Genomic DNA, 19,422 nt, shown 5'->3' on the forward strand with positions numbered 1-19,422 from the left:
GTGCTGATCATGGGAGCCACAGGACTTCAAAGGGCTTCAGATATGGTGATCTGGTAGGGGACAGTCTTAGCAGTATTCCATCAGAGTGAGAGTGCCGTTGGTTTGTCCAGAGAAGGTGTGACATCTGGCATCTGAAGTAGCCCAGAAACCTTTTGCAGGCCGAGACTCTAAATTAGGATTCCCAAAATCCGCAGAGCACAGTGTATGGGCTGCCAGGGGCTGTTAAGCAATCCCAAAGGACCTTGACCATCCCAGACAGATCCCAGTTTCTGTAGCTGCTCCCATTTCTAGAGGCACATGCTGTGAAGGAGCTACCTGCTTGAGTGAGTGACACAGGTGATGCCTGAGGATCTCTCTTCAATGAATGTTGAAAAGGTTGGGGTCAGGCATGCGGGACAAGGTGTGTGGCACTGTGCCCACGGGTGGTGAGAGATGCTCTCAGCTACCACAGCATCGTGTGGTGGATCTGCCTGTGGGTGGGTGGTGTTGGTCCTCTGATGACACAACCCAGATGTTTCTCCAGCACATAATGCTCAGCCCTACTCTGCTTCAAAGAACACAGCTCAGCCTCAGTCCTGAGGTCCTCTCCACGCACCGTAATTCCCTGCAGACCACCCGTTGATCACTGCACGAGCGGCAGACCCGGGGATCCGGCGTTTTCCCCAGAGGCTCTTCCACGTATCCCTCCTCGGGGCCGCTGCCCCACGGGCCGGAGCCCCGTTTTGCGGCAGGGCCCTGTTCCGCCGAGCCCAGCTCCCAGACCTGCCCCGCCGGGCACCGGCCCCACCGCCGCCGGTGCCGGTGGCGGCTTTTTGGCATCCCTAATCGCGGCTGGCCCCTGTGATTGGCTGCGCGGCTCTGACCCCGCTCGGGCTCCCGGCTGGGCGGATAAAAGGGGCCTGAGCCGGGGGCTCCTAGGCATTCCCGGAGCGGGCACCAGGGACCGACGGCCACAGCATGACGGGCAAAGCGGGCGCGGCGCTGGCCCCCAGCCTGCCCGGCAAGCCCAAGCCCGACGGCGCGGCCGCCGCCGCCCCGCCGCCGCCGCCCCCCGCGGCGGGAGCCAAGCCCAGCTCCGGGCCCACCCCTCCTCGCTGCACCGGCTTCGGCATCCAGGAGATCCTGGGCTTGAACAAGGAACCGCCGTCGCACCCGCGGGCCGCCTTGGACTCCCTTCCCGCCGGGCACCTGCTGGCGGCCCGCTCCGTCCTCAGCCCCGCCGGGGTGGGTGGCGTGGGCATGGGGTTGCTGGGGGCCGGAGGCATCCCCGGCTTCTATGCGCAGCCCACCTTTCTGGAGGTGCTCTCCGACCCGCAGAGCGTCCACCTGCAGCCTTTGGCCCGAGCTCCCGGGCAGCTGGACAGCAGCCAGACGGCCAGCTCAGGTAGGCACGGTCCCGGCCCACGGGGGCACCGCCGCCGGCAGGCACCTTCGGAGCCCCGCGCCCGGCGGCGGAGAGGTGATTTCGTTTCGGAACCGAGGAGAAGGAGGAAAAGAACGAGGGAGCTCGGGACCGGCCCTCCCCGGCTGAGGCCGCGGCCGCGCCGTGACGGCACGGCCCGTGGCTGCACCGAACACCGGCGGAGCGGCCCTCGCTCGGCCCCGGCGGCCCCAACTCGTTGCCGAGAAATTAAGGCCCGCTTCCATCCAGTATCCTAGACGGCGACAGCCGCCCGCAGACCCCGCTCCCAGGCCGCCCCCGGAGCGGCGGGCAGCGGTGTCCCGCTTCGTCACCGAGCGTCCTCCCGGAGCTCCCGTACCGTGCCCGCCGTCCCCTCCGGCAGCGTGGCCGCCGGGAGCGTTGAGCCTCGGCCGGCGTCTGCCGGGAGGCGGCGGGCGAGAAGCGGCCGGAGCTCGGGGCCAGTGCTGGGGCAAGGCGGTCCGCACCGAAACGCGCCTCCCGGCTCCGAGCTCCGGCGGCTCCCGAGGGGCGAAGGCGGCACCGCCCTGCCCGCAACACCCCCGGCCCAGGCACCCCTGGGACGTGCGGCGGCCGCGGGCAGATGCCATTCCCGGCAATGTTTTTCCCCATGGCTGCAGCAACCTTTATTTTTCCTCCTTCCCGGCATTTCAGCTGAGCAGCGCGGGTCCCCCGCCCCGGGGCGGGAGGCAACGGGTGCCCTGGCTCGGGGAGGGGGCCGCGGCTCCCTCCATTTCGTACATTTTGTTGAGATCGCGGTCTCCGCGTTTCGGCGGCACGACAACGGCAGCCCCGCAAACGACTCCGGGCGACATAAGGGACGGCGAGAGCCCGCTCCCGGCCCGCAGCCCTTCTCTGAGGGGTACGGTGTCCCCGAGCAGCCCGCAGTGGGATCTGGGCCGGGGCCGGGACCGGGCTGCAGCCCGCAGTCCCCGGCCGCGCCGCGATCGCAACGAAAGCTCCGGGCGGAGATGCCGGAGGGAGCGGATCTGCGGGGCTCCGGCGGGGAGCGAGCCCCAGCCCACGCCCGCTGCCCTTCTCTCCGCAGATTCCGAGGATGTCTCCTCCAGCGACCGCAAAATGTCCAAATCTTCCCTCAACCAGAGCAAGAAACGAAAGAAGAGGCGGCACAGGTAAGCAAAGCCTGGCGGCCCCGCATCTCCTCCCGGGAACCGGCAGCACCGGGCCCCGCTGTCGCTTCGCGTCCACAGCAAGTAGGATTCGGGACGTGCCCATAGGAGCGGGAATTGCAACGGCGATTAGCTTGGTTTGGTTTGGTTTTCTGGCTGCGGGTTAGGGCTGAAAAAATTCCCAACCCGTCCCAAAGCGAAGAGGTGAAATAACCAAAAGCGCTCCTCGCTTAGCAACCTAAAATTGGGCTGTCAGCAAGGGAGAATTTCTATCAAGGATCTCAAAATTTGCTACTTAAAAATTTATGTTTCGCCAATAGATGCAATAGTCGGGAGGTAGTCCCAGCCCGCGGAATGCCTGGAGACTCGCTCTGGGGAATGCTCTGGGGCTCGCTTCCCCTCGCTCCTCCCGCAGTGAGAATGGAGTTGGATGTCCTTGCTTTAAAATCGGAAACGAACCTCCCGCCTCGGCTCGTGGCACCGCTGCGGCCGCAGGGCCGGGATGAAGGCACCTGGGCATCGTCCTTCGGGGCTGACTATGGAGCAATTAAATCAATCCCGCCACGGTGCGGGAGGTGAATTAAAGGTGCCCCAGCGAAAGCTCAGCGGCTGCGTGGGTCCAGAGGGATCCGAGCAGGAGGTGCGGGGGTTCTGCCTGAGCTAGCGGGGTGCTGCCGGGCAGGTGCTGTTCCAGCGCCAACGAGGATTCGTTTCTTTCTTGCGAGTTGAAACAGCGCATGAAACTGTTCCGTTTCCAGCTCCAAACAGCTACAGACCCGTAGCACTGGTCGGTGGTTATGCATTCTGTAAGGAATGGTTAAGGGCTGTGGTTGTACCGAAGCAGCTGACAGGCCGATAGCTCGCAAATAGCTGCAGGATTTGAGCAGCAAACGGCAGAGCGCGGTGTGTGCTGCACAGGGCCGGGCTGCCCGGGAGGCAGCGGGGAGAGCCGAGTGGGCTCCGGGCACTGCCCCGGCGCGGGAGGTGCGGGGCTCCGCGGCTGAACCGGATCCGAACGGGGAGCGCCGTTCCTTTGCTCCCGGGGAGAAGCAGGAGCCGCCGTGCGCTGACCCCAGACTTCCCACATTTGTGGGAACGAAAAGTGTTGAAAAAGAAAATGGATTTCGTTGTGAACGGGGACCGGGAGCTGACGGTGGGCAAGTGCCTCGCATTTGCATGCTGCTTTTGTAGGTAATGCCATCTATCTGGCAGCATCGTTCAGGTTCTAAATAGCTGAGGATATTTTTGAGACTTTCTGTTTGTGCCCTCTGGAATTTTGTGGCTTTCCTGAAACTCCTGCATATTTTTTAAAAAACGATATTTTTTTTTTTTTCATTCTTTTTCCTTACGGCTGCTGTATGTTTCTTAATAATTTGCACAGTTACCTCGAACAAAGGTTGTAAGTTGCTGTTGTTGCTGTTTTTCTGGTAGGATTTTTTTGTCTGCTGTTTGGCTTTGTTTGTTTGTTTTTGCCATCGAAATGCTGTGAGTTCTCACTGAAAATCGCATTTTGCATACAACGGGGCTTTAGGGTGAGAACGTCAGTTCCTGCAGAGTTGAAGTGGTCCGAGACCTCTTGGCCATCCCCTGAGAAGGGCTCTCAGCTGCCTTGGTGTCCCTGCTTTTCAGTCTGCCTGTCCTAAGAGTGAGCAATGCTGCGGCTGCTGCCTGCCCAGGAGGTTCCTGGAGGACAACAAGGCAATGCCAGCTGACAGAGAGCAGCTACTGGGGTATCAGTGTGGGAGCAACCAGTGTGAAGGTGGAGGGAGGGAGCTGGCACTGCACATCTGGAGCTCCAATCCAGAGAAGGGCAGGATGCAGCAGTAGAGCACAGAGTGAGTAAAGGCTTGGGAGGGTTCAGTGGGAGCCCAGGCTCCAGGGAAGGCTCTCTGCCCCTCTGCTGGCCATGGGGGGATGTCCCCAGCAGGATGTCCCTGACCAGGAAGGTGATTTGTAACTATACCAAGCTCTGTCTTCAGCCATTTTCAGGTTCTCCTTTTACCTTGACACCTGACCTTTTGTGCACAAAAACACAGGAGGCGAAGGGGAAATACTATGCTTTATCGATTACTCAGGTTTCTGTAGCATCTGTGTTCATTTCTCTGACTCCGTATTTCCTTTGCTGCATGTTATGTTTTTTGGTCAAAGAGTTTTGTTTCTCTCAGGACAATCTTCACATCCTACCAACTGGAGGAGCTGGAAAAGGCCTTCAATGAGGCTCACTACCCTGATGTGTATGCTAGAGAGATGCTGGCCATGAAAACAGAGCTGCCAGAAGACAGGATACAGGTAACAGTATTTCTCGGGTCCCCTTGTCCTGCCTCTCCTGGCCATGCTCATCCCAACCTGGAAGAAAGGAGACACATGGGACAGAGTTTGCTTCTCAGATTGAACCCCCTGGGCTGTCCATTCCCTTTAAAAATGTGGGCAGCCAGACCAGTTGTTTTTTTGCCCATTTGTATGTGGGGTTTGTCTGTCAACATGTGCTGTGTGTGGGATGTTGCAGTGGTGATTTGGGGTGTGTGTGTGTGTGTGTGTTAAAGAGGGAATCTTGAATCGCTGAAGGGGAACTGCTGTGCAAGGAACATCTGTAAGGTTTTGAGGTATTGGTAGTACAGGTGAATGAGAGTTGGCTGGAGTCAGGATCTGGGTGGCCAGACTGGGTGGGATGGATCTCATGTGTGCCCCTCTGGACTCAGACCTGGGGGCCACAGCAGGTAGTTGGCCCCTCTGTGGGCAGAGTTGAGAGGTGAGCCTCAGCTGTAATGTCTGCACATCTCTGCGAACTCATTGCATTTGCCTCTTCAAATACAGCTTCCCTGAATGTTTCTGTGGATCTTTATTTTTTTGATTACATGTAAAGTTTGGGCAATATTTGTGCCAGCCCTGTGATGACATTGCAGAATGTTCTTGGGCAGATCCAACACGAAGTCCATCTGGGCGGACTCCAGCAACTGCTTTGTGCCTGGCTCCCTCCAGAATCCTTGTGAGGCACAGGGGTGTAATGGCCAAGACTTGAACCCATTTTTGCTGATGCAGTATTTACAACAGTGTTGCGTTTGCTGTTAGGTGAATCTGTGAGTCCTGGTTTCAAAGTGAGCTGGGCTTCTTGCCCACTGTGTCAACTGGACTCCTGCTGACCTAACAGCTTGTAGACACTGTGCGCAGATGAGATTTCTACTGGGCTTCAGAAGTCCCTTTGTTGGAAATCCTCCCGGCCATTAGATAGGATTTTTGTCTGAGCAGCAGGACCCAATATTTTACCTCTAGAGAGAGTGAGCTGCATAAGAAATTGCTTCTGCACATGCACAGGTTAAAAAGCCCAGGGAAAAGGGACCTGTGGAAGGTCAGTGTTGCCTGCATCCACCATCTGACGCTGGGCTGGCAGGAAGGCCTTGTGCACTGCATGCACTGCTTCACATCTGGGACATCCTCCTGGCACTGAGAGCCATTATGTTATCTGACTGGGAAAGGAAGAAGTGGCTAACTCATTCCAGCTCTCTGGCATGCTGCCTGTCATTCTGTAGCAGGCTAATGAGCAAACACAACTCTTCCTTTACTGCTGGGTTTTTAAACCTAGGGGATCTCTCTGCCATGGCCCCTTGCCCAGGAGTTCAAGGCAAACGTGGCCTGCAGAAGCCCCCAATGATGTGCATGTTCTGAGCAATAGGTGCTGCTAAAGGCACAAGTATTCCAGGAGAAAGTCCTCGAGTGGCATTTTGCTCATCATGAAAGGGGAAAGAGAAGCAACAGAATTCCTATGGCATCTATTGTGTGAGTGCCTGAGGGTCATATAAAAGCCCTGAGCACCACTGATGGGGAGAAGTGTCTGTTCCCACTGATCCTTCCAGAGAGTCAGCACCAGAGCATCCCTTACCACATGCTACATGAAGCCTCCTTGTTCATAACTCTTATTTTGTGTCAAAAATCAATTCCTAGCTTTGGTCATGTTGCTTGATATTTCTCTCATGTTTCAGCTTAGCACTCTTAGTATGAGTTGTTTCTCCCTTTATTATAGCATTTTCTAAGGACAGTCATGGCCACCAGCTTAGACCATGGTGTGAGGTTGATGTTGGGATGGGTCTGAGAGCAGGGCAATACTCTGTGATACTTACTGAGTGCTTTGAGAGCTTACCAGGGTTTCAAATTCATGTAAATACTTCAGTATCTGGTGGCAAAGGCTTCCACAGCAGAATCGCATGAATGAAGTACATCTTGCTTTGAATCCCTGAGCATCATTTAATGCCACACACTTCTCTTGGAAGAGGCAGCCAACAATTGATCTTTATTCCCTTCTTCATAATATTTACAATTTTGCATCATCTTTTTATTTTTTTTCCCTTGTATGTGTTTCTAACTGATGAGGGAGGTCTCTATTTCTGCATTCTCACTGAAGCCTGCAGTTCCTCCCATCTCTCAGCACTGCTCTCTCTCCTGTAGGTCATTAATGTGCGTGGTTTCTCAGATTGTTGTGGATATCGCATGCCATGGGCTCTTGCAGCGTTTCATGCGGGTTCCCACTGGATCCTCACCTAAGAGTGATATCTGCCCCTTATTTTCATTCATGGGATTATTTCTCAGGAGGTAGTAGTCAAAGAGAAAGTAAATCACCTATGAAATTCAATATGAAAGTGAAATTCGGAGAGTGCAATTGAGAGAATGATATATAGGAACTGCTTGCGTGTAAAACCTCCAGCAGAACACTACAAATAGCCATCAGAGGCCACAAAAGTTATTGGTTTGAGAGAATATTGAATTCAGGAAAAGATATTCAAATCTTCCATTTACAGAGAAGATGAGCATGTATTTTTTTTTTTTATTATTATTTTTTTGAAGGCAGCATTCCTTGCCTTGCATATACCATCTCCAGCACTGAACTGGCTGCTGCTGGGAGGATTGTGAGCATCCTCCCACTGGGCAACGTGGGAAAAAGATTTGATTTTCCCGATGAGACACAAGTCAGACCAGATGTCACTGTGGCCGTTTTGCACAGTACTTGAAATGGATCACATTAATCAATGCATTGAGAAAAATATTCGGGAGAGTTTAAGTGCTGCTACTAAAATCAACCCAGACCATCTTGTACAATGTAGGTGGGGTAAATAGATTTCTGCAGGGATGTATATCCTGAATAAGCAACTTGAAGTGATGAAAACAGCCTCAAGCTGACAAGTATTTTAATGTTTGACTTAAATTAGAGCCTTTATCTCAAAAGATTCTCTTAAACGTAACATGTGGATTTAGAGAAGTTATCTCTATTGAGTTTATTAATATGTGACATTTTCAAACTTTAAATGCCATTATCTATAATACCAAAGGTCAGTAACAGATTGATTTGGCTTATTAAAATGAGAGTAGTGTTGTTGCTCTTTCTGAGGTTTGAGGTTCCAACCTTTCATAACTACACTCAGCAGGTGACAACCTGACTATTTTCAGGTGATTCTCACACTTAGGCCAGGCACAGGGCCAGAGGGTTCCCACCCATGCAGCAAGTTTGTGATGACCGTGTAGCTGGAGGTGAATGACCAGGACGAATGGGCTGCTTGGTAGTAGATTATCAAGGTGATGGAGAAGCTGAAAATGTTGCTGTTGTGTGAGCCAACCTTTTCAATAGTTTTTTTTGTTTGTTTTTTTTTTCTTTAAAGAGTCCTGCAAGAAGTTAATCATGAAATAGAACTAAGGAGATATGCTGGCAACCTTTTCCAATAATGCCTGAGCACTGGGACAAGCCACAGCAGTATGATACCAGATAAATATCATTAACTTTCCCTGTGCTTTTGGAGATGTAGGAAGTGTACAAGTGAGAGTAATAACACTAATCAAGCTTACTGGCTTGGTGAGAATATTATTATGAGTGGTTCTCATAGCGTATGGTGCATCTCTGCCTCCATGTCTTTAATTGGTATGTGAGAGGTTCATCCACTTTGCTGCCTCTTCAATATTGTGCTTGTTTAGTTCATCTGACTTCATATTAATTTTAATTTTTCAATTAAGAGTTGTTTAATTTGGCCCTTTCTGTAATTGAGTGTTTTCATTACCCTTTATCTATGGCTCGTTTTCAGTTCATGTGCTGAAACTTTGTTTACGAGTTAATTACCATAGCTGTAAACAGAGGGGCTGGGTGGTGTGCAAACACAGGGGCCCTTGCAATCCTGGGTTCACCATCTGAAAAGTCTCACATCACATGCATTTGGACAGAGCAAAAAATGAGGCGGGAAGGTAAATGGGTGGCATGGAACACCTGCTTACTGTAGAGTGGAAATTTCCTGCCTGTTGCTAGACTTTGCAGGTAACCTGCCCTATTTGTGTATTTTACCTGGGTAGAGTTGGGGCTGTAGGTATTATTTGTTTTTGGTGGTGGTGGTGGTGGTTTGGTTTTTTTGTGTGTTCTTTTTTCGTTTGTTTTTGAGCAGTGATGGAGGCATAGAGGTATGTACCTCTGTATTTCCAGGCACCACTTTATCTCTCTGCATTCCATCCCCAAGTTCCATTGGTAACAGATCAGATTTCTAAACGGGACAGAAATTCAAACTAAGCCAACCTTGGATGTCTTAGTCTTCTGCCTTCTGCTCTGCCCCCTGCAAGATGTTCACAACTGTCACAGCATAAGGGTGTCACAGCATGATTTTGGTGTGCTCCTCCATAGTAGAAAGAGGAAAATGGGGCAGTACTTTCTCTGCGGTTTGGAGAGCCCACACCTAAGGTCAGGCACCTCCAAGTATTGAGACACTTCTCTGTGAGAGGGAAGACGGCTACCAACAAAGCATACCATGGGCCATTGCTGTGAAAGCCTTGGCAGGGCCTTTCTCCATCACAGATGGGAGAATGAGGGAGCAATGGCTCTGCAGGGTCTGTGCCACACTATAACTACTCAGGATCTCTTCCCCACATTTATCCCACTGTTTTCTTAACAGATCTCTGAATTAGCTGAGGCACTGTTGTTCATTAGTCCCTTCAATTGTTCAATAGTGAATTCCCCTCTAACCTTTGGGTGCCTGGCAGAGAGACCAGCTGATGGTTGTGTTCAGGTTTTCTCTTAATGACCTGTTATTATAAATTTTTCCTCCCTTCCTGACTTTGAATGCAGATTTATTTTTTTAATGATTCAATAACTTAGGTGTTTTGGAGGTCTAATTTAATTTCATTAATTTACTTTTCTCCTTATTTCTTAATGTCTTTTTTTTTGTGTGTGTGTGTGTGTATATGTTTTTGGAGTTTTTTTTTTTGTTTTGTTTTGTTTTGTTTTTTTTTATAGTGCTTATCATTTACCCTGATAGATCTCAGTATTTAAGCTTGGCTCACCCAGAGGGAGGCTGAGCTGAGTAAATGTGTGTGCAATGTTGCTGGTAGGGAAACAGCTCCTTGGAAGGCCCAAGCTAACTTGACCATGTAAACATATGTGATGAGGATCTGACCTCCTGGGTAATGATCAGGAGACAGACTCCTGTTCTGGCCTGATCTTTGACTCCAGTGATCCTCCTTGTTCCCTGGATTCAAGAGACCCAACTGAAAGGTTGCTTATTGTGCAGGACAAGGAGTTGTGAATACCATCCTTACCATGCATCTTCCTGAGTGAGATGGCTGACGGTCCTGAGTGAGATTTGGCTCACAGGTTGCTTTTTAGCTGGTGGAGACTTCAACAGAAATATTTCTGTTTGGGGTGCACAAGTACATGTAACACAGCAGAGGCTGTGTTCACAGAGTTCATTGCATATGGATGTTCACAAAGACCAATTGAAACATTTTCTCTGTTTCGGAGGAGATACAGAGCAATTTTAGCATGGGGAAATGAGGATAGCAGCTTGGTCAATGGAGGCTGGGTTTACTGTCAGCATTGTGAGCACCTGTAAGATACATGCTCTGTGCAGTATCGTCCCTTGTGTTAATGACAAATGTTTCCCTATGTTGATAAGGATGGCGAGGCCAGATGAAAACACTAGGTTTGAACTGGGGGTGTAATTTAAAATGTTCTCTGGCCAAGAGGAATTTTGCCTCCTTACGTTCCCTTATTTATTATTGACTTCTTATCTTTGACTCTTTGCCAGTGATAGAGGGATGCTAGAGAAGGATTAGGGTCCTAGCAGTGGGAAAATGCACTGGGACCAAGGTGAGATGAGATATTTACAATTTTGTCTGCATAAGTCAGATAGAATGCAAAAAAATAGTTGTATTTGCACATTTGCTGCTGTTGTGTGGGATTCAGGGCATGCATGGCCTGCAAGAGCTGCAGTGTGGTATTGTCAGACAATACTTTTTCTAGGTGTTGTGCTGACCCATATTCAAAGTGTGTCTTGTGCTAGTTTGGCTTTGAGGATACTTGAATTTGGATAAACCACCGTATCTTTGCTTGCAAGAGGTGAGTATTGATTTCCAGCTTATCACAGCGCATCTGGTTGGATCTGTTAGCCGAGTGGTCAGCCACAACTCCAGCTACTAGCAAGGAGGATTCTTCCCATGCCATATGAGGGAATTGCTCCTTTTAATATGAGCTCAGAAAGCTCTTTCCTAGTGTTAGGAAGTGAAGGAATGGTAACCCTGTGATCAGCCATGCAGGCCATGTGCAACCTTTACTGCTCTCATTTAACTTCATACCCATTTTATGCTAGCTGTAGAAAGTGATGTCACCATAAACAGTGCCAATAATTTTGACGTTACATTTGAAAAGATTCCAATAAAGTGTTGCCAGGCTTACGCAAGCGCTGCAGTTTTCACTAGCAGCCAGTTGACTGGAAGCTTTCCTGGGGTGGTTGCTGCAGGCAGGGATCTGGGGAAGTCTCAGTACCCAATCAGATCTTACACTGCTGTGACAATGCACTACAAACCCCCAGGTCCCATGAGTGTGAACGGGGAGATGCTCAGGGAAAGGCTGAGGATGTGAGCAGTGCAAAGAACAGCCCCATAACTGTACCCAGCCAGAGCACTGGCCCTGTTCAGCATAGGGGATGATGATGATATCACTGTATTTTTCTGTGGAGGTTTTAATTGTGTCTACTCTCAGTTAGAGGCTTGTATCGGAAAAGAAGAAAATAGGGAGGTGCATTGTTGTCAGGGAGAACTGAGTGCTGAGAAGACAGGACCGTGACCATGGTGGCACTATGACAGTGGATTATAACCAAAGGTAATGTCACAGAAGTCCAGAAAGCTTTCTGGGTTTTTTGGTGTGGAAGGACAGGGACCTCCAGCTGTATCCTCACTCCAAAAGCTCAATGTCAAAGATGGCTTCTTCGCAGGAATCGTACAGAGCAATAGCTTGTCTCCCTTAGCTGAAGATCGGAGCCATGGTTTTTTTTTTTATCAGAGAATAGACAGTGTAAGATGGCTGGCAGCCCACGAGCAGCGCAGATTCTCTCCTCAACGGTATTGGGATTTTGTTCCTTTCCTCAGTTTCTGATTGTCCAACAGCTGTATGCAGCAGCTCCCCATGACCTGGCAAAGGCACATGCTGGTGTGTCAGTATGTCTGCATCTGTTTGTCTGTGCACGTGTACATACATTTGCTTGTGGCCATCTAGTGGACATTCCAGCGTGTGCTGCTTCGGGCTGGGACCCTCTCGTGCTCAATCAACAATGCCCATAACGTGAAAGAACGCTGGTGAAATGCTGTGCCAAAGACACCATGTAAGATTTGGTGAAGAAAAATTCACCATTAGCTATTTTGGTGTTTTCTCTGTAGGCACGAGGAGTGCTTGGGCAGGGAACATTACTGTTTGTTTGTTAGAAAGACAAAGCGTAGCCCCTCTCAGCTTTGAAAATAGAAGCCAAGAAAATTACTGTAACCAACAAAAGTCTTAGATTGTGCTCACTGAAACAGGCACAGCGACACCCTAGATGCCTTGAAGAATCCCTTTGCTGATTAAGATTCCTGGCTGATGTCTACTCTCAAGCAGATTTCTCTCTTTAGCAGACAGTGTTTCAGGAGCTGATTAGGTAAACAAACTAATATGATGAATGTGGATAACAAGGACACATTGAGTCTCATGTTCCTTTGCGAAATGAGAGATTCCTCCTACTACAATTTGCTCTTCTGCACTATCAATAATATAAAGGAGTATCGGTCATCATTTGTGCTTCAGAGGAGGAACCTGGCAAGAATAACCTTGCCAATTTTTGCTCTGAAGTGCTGTGACCCTGCAATGCAGTGCACAGTGCCTATGATTTGACTGCCTGGGGCAGTGGGCACTGAGGATGAAAATTAGATGATGGTAGGATTAGAAATATTCACGTTTGTAACACTTTCCAATACTGCTGGTTTTGATAGGGGTCTGAGAAAGACAGGCATGTGGAACAAGCACCCAGGAGACAATGCTGAAGGTGCTGGCATTTGCTGCAGCTAGTGTGCTCACGTGGCTGGATCCAAAGCTAATGTGTCCTGTGGGAAAGAAAACATGAAATCTGGAATGCTGTCAGAGTAATGGGACAAGAACAGTCATCTGCTGATAGTCATCAGCAGAGGTACAAGTTTCATGAGCATTAACCCTTGGAAACATCCCAGCACATCACTGAAACATTCCCCTTTCCTGCCTGATGAAGGTCAGCCAGGAAGAACCAGACCCTTTTCTAAAGCGAATTGGAAGATGAGCTCCTGTAGGCTGGAGTGACCAAGCCTTTCCTACCAAATGTTTCACAGAATGTTTTCTTCTGACATACCAAATCTCACCTCCTGCTGCCCTGTTTCCTCTTTCCTGCTCTTGGGAAAGGGTATAGAGAAGGTGGTTTTAGCCAGTACAGCTGGATGAATTTCTACAGTGTTCCAGCAGACGAGGACAAGGGGTCTTCATGTGTGCCTGCTAAGAGACAAAGAGGCATCCCCCAGAGCCCGGTCAGCTTTCCCTTCCTTCTGCGCCTTACCCTCGCCCAATGCTGTCTCTGTTCAGTCACTCCCTCTAGCGTTCATCTCCACCCTACGACATCATGAAGTCCTTTTCACATCCTTTACTAATTCAAGAAATTTGTACCCCTTATTTCTGAAATACCTCTCCTTATTCAGATCTATGCTTAAAAATGTCTTTAAAGAAGTTGGTTCTTAGGTATTCTGATCACTGCCAAGAAACCAAGGAATAGCAAGACAGATTTACCTACTTCAATGTTATCCAGTTTCTGAGGATAGGACTTTTGGAACAAGCATCCTATCTTTCAGATGTGAAATTAATAGGATGCAAATTATCTTAAGCAGTAGACTGTTGGTCCAAAAAATGCCTTTGCCCACCAGATTGTGATAGCTTTGCAAAACATCAGGTATGCTTCAGTAAACACAGTCTGAAATTAATAATGGGTGTTAGGTCATGAAGTGTGGAAGTACAAACCCAGTCCTTTCAGCATACCCAGTGCTGTGTCATGGAGAACCAGAGGAAAGCAAGTGAAAGGCAAGCTGCAGGGGTAAATACAGCATTTCACAAAGCTGAGCACATGGGGTGGGAAGGGACAAGTCCAAATATAGGCAGAGTTAACGTTACTTGAAGCAGACCAAATTTTATGAAGTCAGAGGAAGTTGTAGAACAAACGTCTGAAAGCAAAATCTTCAGCTGAAGAAGACAAAATACCAAAATTTAAAGTAAACTGAAAAACAACTATAAAGGAAGGAAAAGTGGGATACCTACAATCAATACCTGTATTTTCAGAAGTTGTGGCTGATGCACCAACACCACTTTAAGTACCTCAGCACTAATAAACCTGTTGCACAATGGAGGCATAAGAAAATTTTGGTAATGTGTCAAGAGATCCTGAGAAAAGAATAAGATCTTCTCCCAAAACAAAGTCTTAACTGAGGAGCTATATGACTGAGAGCAAAATCACAAGATTGGGCCCCAGAGAATAACTCTGCCCATCCACAATGGTGTTGCATTGAGTCTGCAGGTGCCATACTGGAGCTTATCCCACCATGATGTGTGGGATGGGGTGGTGGTAGAGGAGCTGGGCTGGGTCCTGGCCTTGGAATATTTAACATTGAGCACCACTACTTTCACTTGAGATCCTACCTGAGGTTAAGGTCCTGGTGTCAAAACAAGACGGACAGCCCCTCCTGCTAGAAATTCTGCCATTTCAATGTTTCTTTTTCCCACTTCAAAACCATGAGGAAATTCCCATCAAATTTCAAAAATTGATTTGGGAAATCTAATGACCTTACAAGGCTGTTGATGTCATTTTGATTTGCCCATTTGGCATTGTAGCGTAGATTTTGCTTGTTACATGGACGAGATTAAAATACAACACTGAGAAGAAACCCATAGGTAATTTTGATTATGCTTCCACTGACCAGAGGCAGCATTTATGTATAACTGAATCAGCATTTTGTCAGAAAATTTTCCACCAGCGCCAAGTCAAAATTGGTCTGCCTATGACAAAACCTGGGCTGCCTCCTGCATTTTTTTGCTCATGCTGGGGGAAAAGAGATGTTCTGTTGCTGCAGGTTTTGGGGCAGCACTAAAAGAGACCACTGCTGTAGCAGGATTGAGAGCCATGGAGCAAGGGGGAGCCTGAGAAGCATGGAGTAAGATGTTTGGGGAAACGAGGCAGGAAGAAGGGAAAAAAGGCAGGTAGTGAAAGCCTCAGTGAGGAAGCACCTGAAGATAAGAATTGAAGAGATTTTTTAAAAGTTGCCCACTTGGTACCTGGTGGGAAAAAAACAAAACAAAACAAAACAAAACAAAACTGTCTAGTTGAAAATCCCAGTGAACATTTGTGCAAGCCGTTCTGGGTACATGGAGAGGTGTCACTTCAGCTCCAGACCAAGGCAGTTTGGCAGGTGCTGTCCTCTGGATTTTGCAGGAAGCATCCTGGCTGTAACATCCCCTCTGCTGGGCACAGGGGGTCTTCTGCCAGGACAATCTGGGATCACAGCTGCCGAGCCCACGTCTTCCATCCCTGCAGAGGATGCTGTGCAGTCTCTTCTGGGCAGGCAGGTGAAAGAGGTGAGCTCACTGTGCTCTGAAGGGGCCCGGCAAGGCTGCACCCAGACAAAGGTCTCACTGTCCCCATGAGCCGGGGGTCTCAGAGCCCTCTGTGCTCCCCCCTGCAGCCCCTGCTCCCCCACAGCTGAGGCAACAGAGGGTTAAGCTGTCAGCTCTGTAATGTTAAACAGGTGTCAAAGGCACCTCCATATATCTGCAGATTGAAATCAAATTCTTTGCAGTATAAAAAGATAAATTACCCAGGCGATTCCCGCCTCATCCCACTCATCAGGCCAGCGCCAGACGGCAAGCAATTTTTTTTTTTAATGTGCTAACGACCTAATCAAGCAATCAAGTTGGAGAAGATTGCGGAGTGACCCCGAGCATCCATCTGCCAGCGAGACCCCGCCATTCATTTCCATTCTGCCGTGTACTTTCCGGGAAAGGGAGGGAAAAAATAGGAGGAAAAAAAAAAATCCTAAACAAATTAACACCCAATTTTCTGTGAGTCTAATTAGTTAAATGAGGAGGTGTTTGGGGTGTCCACAGGGAGGGAGGGGCTGCCTTTTGGAGAGGCGACTGGTAACTCCATGGCATTAATTAGCGCAGGTCAATGGCGTGGTTCCCCAGGGACCTGCTGCTTTAATTTCCCGTGATATTTCAGTGCCTGAGGCCCATCGATTCAAACTGAAATTAACTTATTTTTCAATCAGGCCTGGGCTGCCCCTGGGGCTGACTCTTCCTTTGCCTCCTTCTGAATAGACCTCGAGCAATTTTTCATCTAAAGCTGATGCCTCCGCTCTGCGGGAAGGGAGGGGTTGTGGGGAGGGAGGAGGGCAGGCAAGACAAGAGGGATGGAAATCGGAGAGCGAGCGCTAATAGATTTCTGTGAGCCACCCCTGCCTCCGCCCGCGTCTGTGCTCGCTGCCCCCCAGGTCACAGCTCGGAGATTATTCTGCCAATTTTCTGAGAAGATGTGGGTCTTTTCAAACAGGGAATTCAAGGCAAGCGGCACAGATCAGCTCCCTCTTCTCCTGCCTATCCAGAGCATCTCCCCCAGCTCTGCTGTCCCTGTGGCACTGCAGCACACAGCCCCTTGCTGCAGCTCAGGCGCCCAGTAAATAATGAAAGCAAATCCAAGACACGAGAGCCAAACTCTGCTGGAAAAAAGACAGCGCAATGGCAAATTAATTACATCCTGCAGGGAGGGATGGGACCTGCTCTCATGCTTGGCCCTTGTTGTTCCTGCAAGGAGGAGGGAGAGAAATACCCAGTGACTGTTGTATGAGGCTTTTGGGAAGGTGTACATGTGCCTATCTTCATCCTCTTTCACAAGCACACGTGTGCAGGGATGGGATATCACATCTGCTGCGCCCGATGCTCACATCCCTCCCTGTCCTCCACTCCAGGTCTGGTTCCAGAACCGCCGGGCTAAGTGGCGGAAGCGAGAGAAGTGCTGGGGCCGGAGCAGCGTGATGGCCGAGTACGGACTCTATGGAGCCATGGTGCGTCACTCCATCCCACTGCCTGAGTCTATCCTCAAGTCAGCCAAGGACGGCATCATGGAATCGTGTGCCCCGTGGCTCCTGGGTAAGAGAGCAGCCAGCCTCACAGGGGTGGCAAGGAGGTCAGGATGAAGAGGGGTGTGAGGAGAAAACTTGATGGGATTCCAGCTTGCTCAGGATCCCTGCAAAGTTATACAGAGTGCCAAGACCTCTCTTGTACTCATCCCACTTCCCTTCCTCTGGGCACCCACAAAGCTGGACTGCTGCCCTGTTTTGCTTTGTCTGCTGTGGAGGAGGGATAGTGGATGTAGCGGTTACCCTAATGTGCTCCTGCTCTTTGCTTCCTACTTTCTGAACTTTCAGGCTGGTTTTGTCCCAGAACTGACTGTGGGCATCTTAACAGTGGGCTGTCCTTCTGTCTGCATGAATCTGAGGAGGCAGGGGTGGGTTGTATGAGGAACTGATAGAGAAAGGCAGGGAAACCTCCCCTGATCCAAGTAGCAAATGACCCCAGGGACCCAGGCCCCTGCTGTATCTAAGACCCTCATCCCTACTGAGCCAGGGCTGCACTTGCGCGGGGCCAGAGTGCCTGGCGTGCCATGACTGCTGTTTGAAGCAAGGGTTTCTGCTTTTCCTTAATTCTGGCCTCTCTTTATCTTTGCTGTTTTCAGTTCAAGATGGCTTTCCCATGCCCAGGCGCTTTTCTAAACCCGAATACCAACAATTCTTTTTAGGGATGCACAAAAAGTCTCTGGAGGCAGCGGCTGAGGCGGGGAGGAAGACGGAGGTGGAGCGCCAGGCCCTGCCCAAGCTTGACAAGGGTGACAAGGAAGAGAGGGGCTCGGATCCCAAAACCGCCATTTCCCAGGAGGAACTGAGAGAAAACAGCATTGCCGCCCTCAGGGCCAAAGCTCAGGAGCACAGCACCAAAGTCCTGGGGACCATTGCGGGGGACACCCCGAGGAAGCCGGAGAAAGGGGAGGAGGTGGCAGAGGATGAGAGGCAGACCGAGAAGTCCAGTGCATCACAGAAGGAGGAGAAGCTGATCTAGGGAAACAGAGGCTGTGGAAGCCAGCCCTGACAGATACTGTGCCCTCTGGGGGTCACAGCCCCCTCTGATGGCCAGGCCTCCTGGCTGCACCCACCCAGAGTGTGGGGCCCTGGTTTCTTCATGTGGGGCTACCCAGGGGTGCCCCCAGCCTGCTCCCCTGAAGCGCAGCCCTGTCCTTCACTCCTCCACTCCTAGGGGCTTTCCTTACCCCAGCCCATCCCCATCTCCATCTCCACCCCAGGGCAGGCTGCGGCTCCAGGTTCCTCAGGTTGTGGGTCTGGGTCTAGCTTAAGGCTCCATCCAGCCCCCTCCAGGCCAGTGAAGCCCAGTTCCCCTTCACCTCACACTGCATTCCACTGTGTTCCACACCCCAGAGGACCCCACTGCCCCTGGTATGATAAGTCCATGGCCCTGTGTGTGTGAAATGCTGAGCCTCTGCTATACAGCTCTCCCAGCTCAGTGCTGACAGCTGCTGGGATGGGGCTGCAGATTTGGAGGGGCTGATTTCTGCCTCCATTATGTGAGGAAACGCAGGTTTAGCTTGCAGACACCATGTCTCGTTCCCTGCTCACACCTCCAATGACCCCAGCCTACACTGTCATCTTCCCCACACGCACTTGGAGGCCACTGCCACACACAGTTAAACCCTCTCAGACAAGACATTTTCCCAAGGTATTTATTGAAGTCAATTTGCCCCGCTCTCCTTCTGAGCCCTGAAGGGAATGACAGCCATGCAGACGCAGCCCTGGCACACGCTGTAATGTGTACATACGTCTCCTCACCGACCCCACGTGTGCACGCAGACCCATGCAGCCAAACCTGCTGTTCTTCACAGCATCTTGTGCTGACATCTCCCTTCTGTCCCAATCAGGCACCCTCTTCCCAGAGCTGCTGTTTTAATTCTGTCAGAATTAACTTCTTCCATCCAGTCCCATTTGTCTTTGTCACCCGTTTGTTTGACGTGTTAGATTATAGCCCATGGTGTGTAAATAATGTACATACAGTGAGAAAAGAATTCAGTATTGAGGTGTTTGAGATATGGAGCTGTAATAACTTCTAGTCATTCAGAACCTGTGATTTATGTGCCATTTTCTGTAAAGATACAAACAAGAATAAAATTAAACTGGAATATGGTGTGTGAGTCTGGTCACTTTTTCAAGGAAAATGAATTCAGCCAAAGCTGAGAAGGGTGAGGTTTCAGACCTTACCCAGAAATACTTCAGTGAGCTCTAAGCAGCACAAAGAGGTGCTGGACCCAAAGGAAAGGAGGGCAGAAGAAAGCTGTAATGAGGCAGGAGCAGCTTCGCTCCACTACACAGGTGCTGGGGATCTCAGAGTGAGGAGATAGGCTGCAGTATTTCACCCAAGCCTGCCTCCTGCTCCACCAAGACCTCAATTAGTGCTGCTACAAGCTGTTCTAAGGCATTTAG

General features: G+C 50.2%; 1 protein-coding gene across 1 annotated transcript; it reads left to right on the forward strand.

Moving 5' to 3' along the window:
- Window positions 1–957: 957 nt before the first annotated feature.
- Window positions 958–17,992, forward strand: VSX2 (visual system homeobox 2). Its single transcript, XM_042814754.1, has 5 exons — window positions 958–1,384; window positions 2,469–2,553; window positions 4,716–4,839; window positions 16,846–17,026; window positions 17,676–17,992. Exons 1-5 carry the CDS (start codon window positions 958–960, stop codon window positions 17,990–17,992), a joined length of 1,134 nt encoding a protein of 377 aa, XP_042670688.1.
- Window positions 17,993–19,422: the final 1,430 nt, after the last annotated feature.

Source organism: Centrocercus urophasianus, unplaced genomic scaffold (genome assembly GCF_019232065.1).
Source record: "Centrocercus urophasianus isolate 14NV4802_14NV808 unplaced genomic scaffold, USGS_Curo_1.0 seq_14, whole genome shotgun sequence".
Classification (NCBI taxonomy): Eukaryota; Metazoa; Chordata; class Aves; order Galliformes; family Phasianidae; genus Centrocercus; species Centrocercus urophasianus.

What these genes read in the sequence shown, in the direction of transcription:
- VSX2 (XM_042814754.1), top strand. Translation starts at nt 958, where the DNA reads ATGACGGGCAAAGCGGGCGCGGCGCTGGCCCCCAGCCTGCCCGGCAAG. An exon ending in CAGCCAGACGGCCAGCTCAG is followed by an intron (nt 1,385 to 2,468) that starts GTAGGCACGGTC and finishes TTCTCTCCGCAG; the next exon opens with ATTCCGAGGATGTCTCCTCC. An exon ending in GTGTGCCCCGTGGCTCCTGG is followed by an intron (nt 17,027 to 17,675) that starts GTAAGAGAGCAG and finishes AATTCTTTTTAG; the next exon opens with GGATGCACAAAAAGTCTCTG.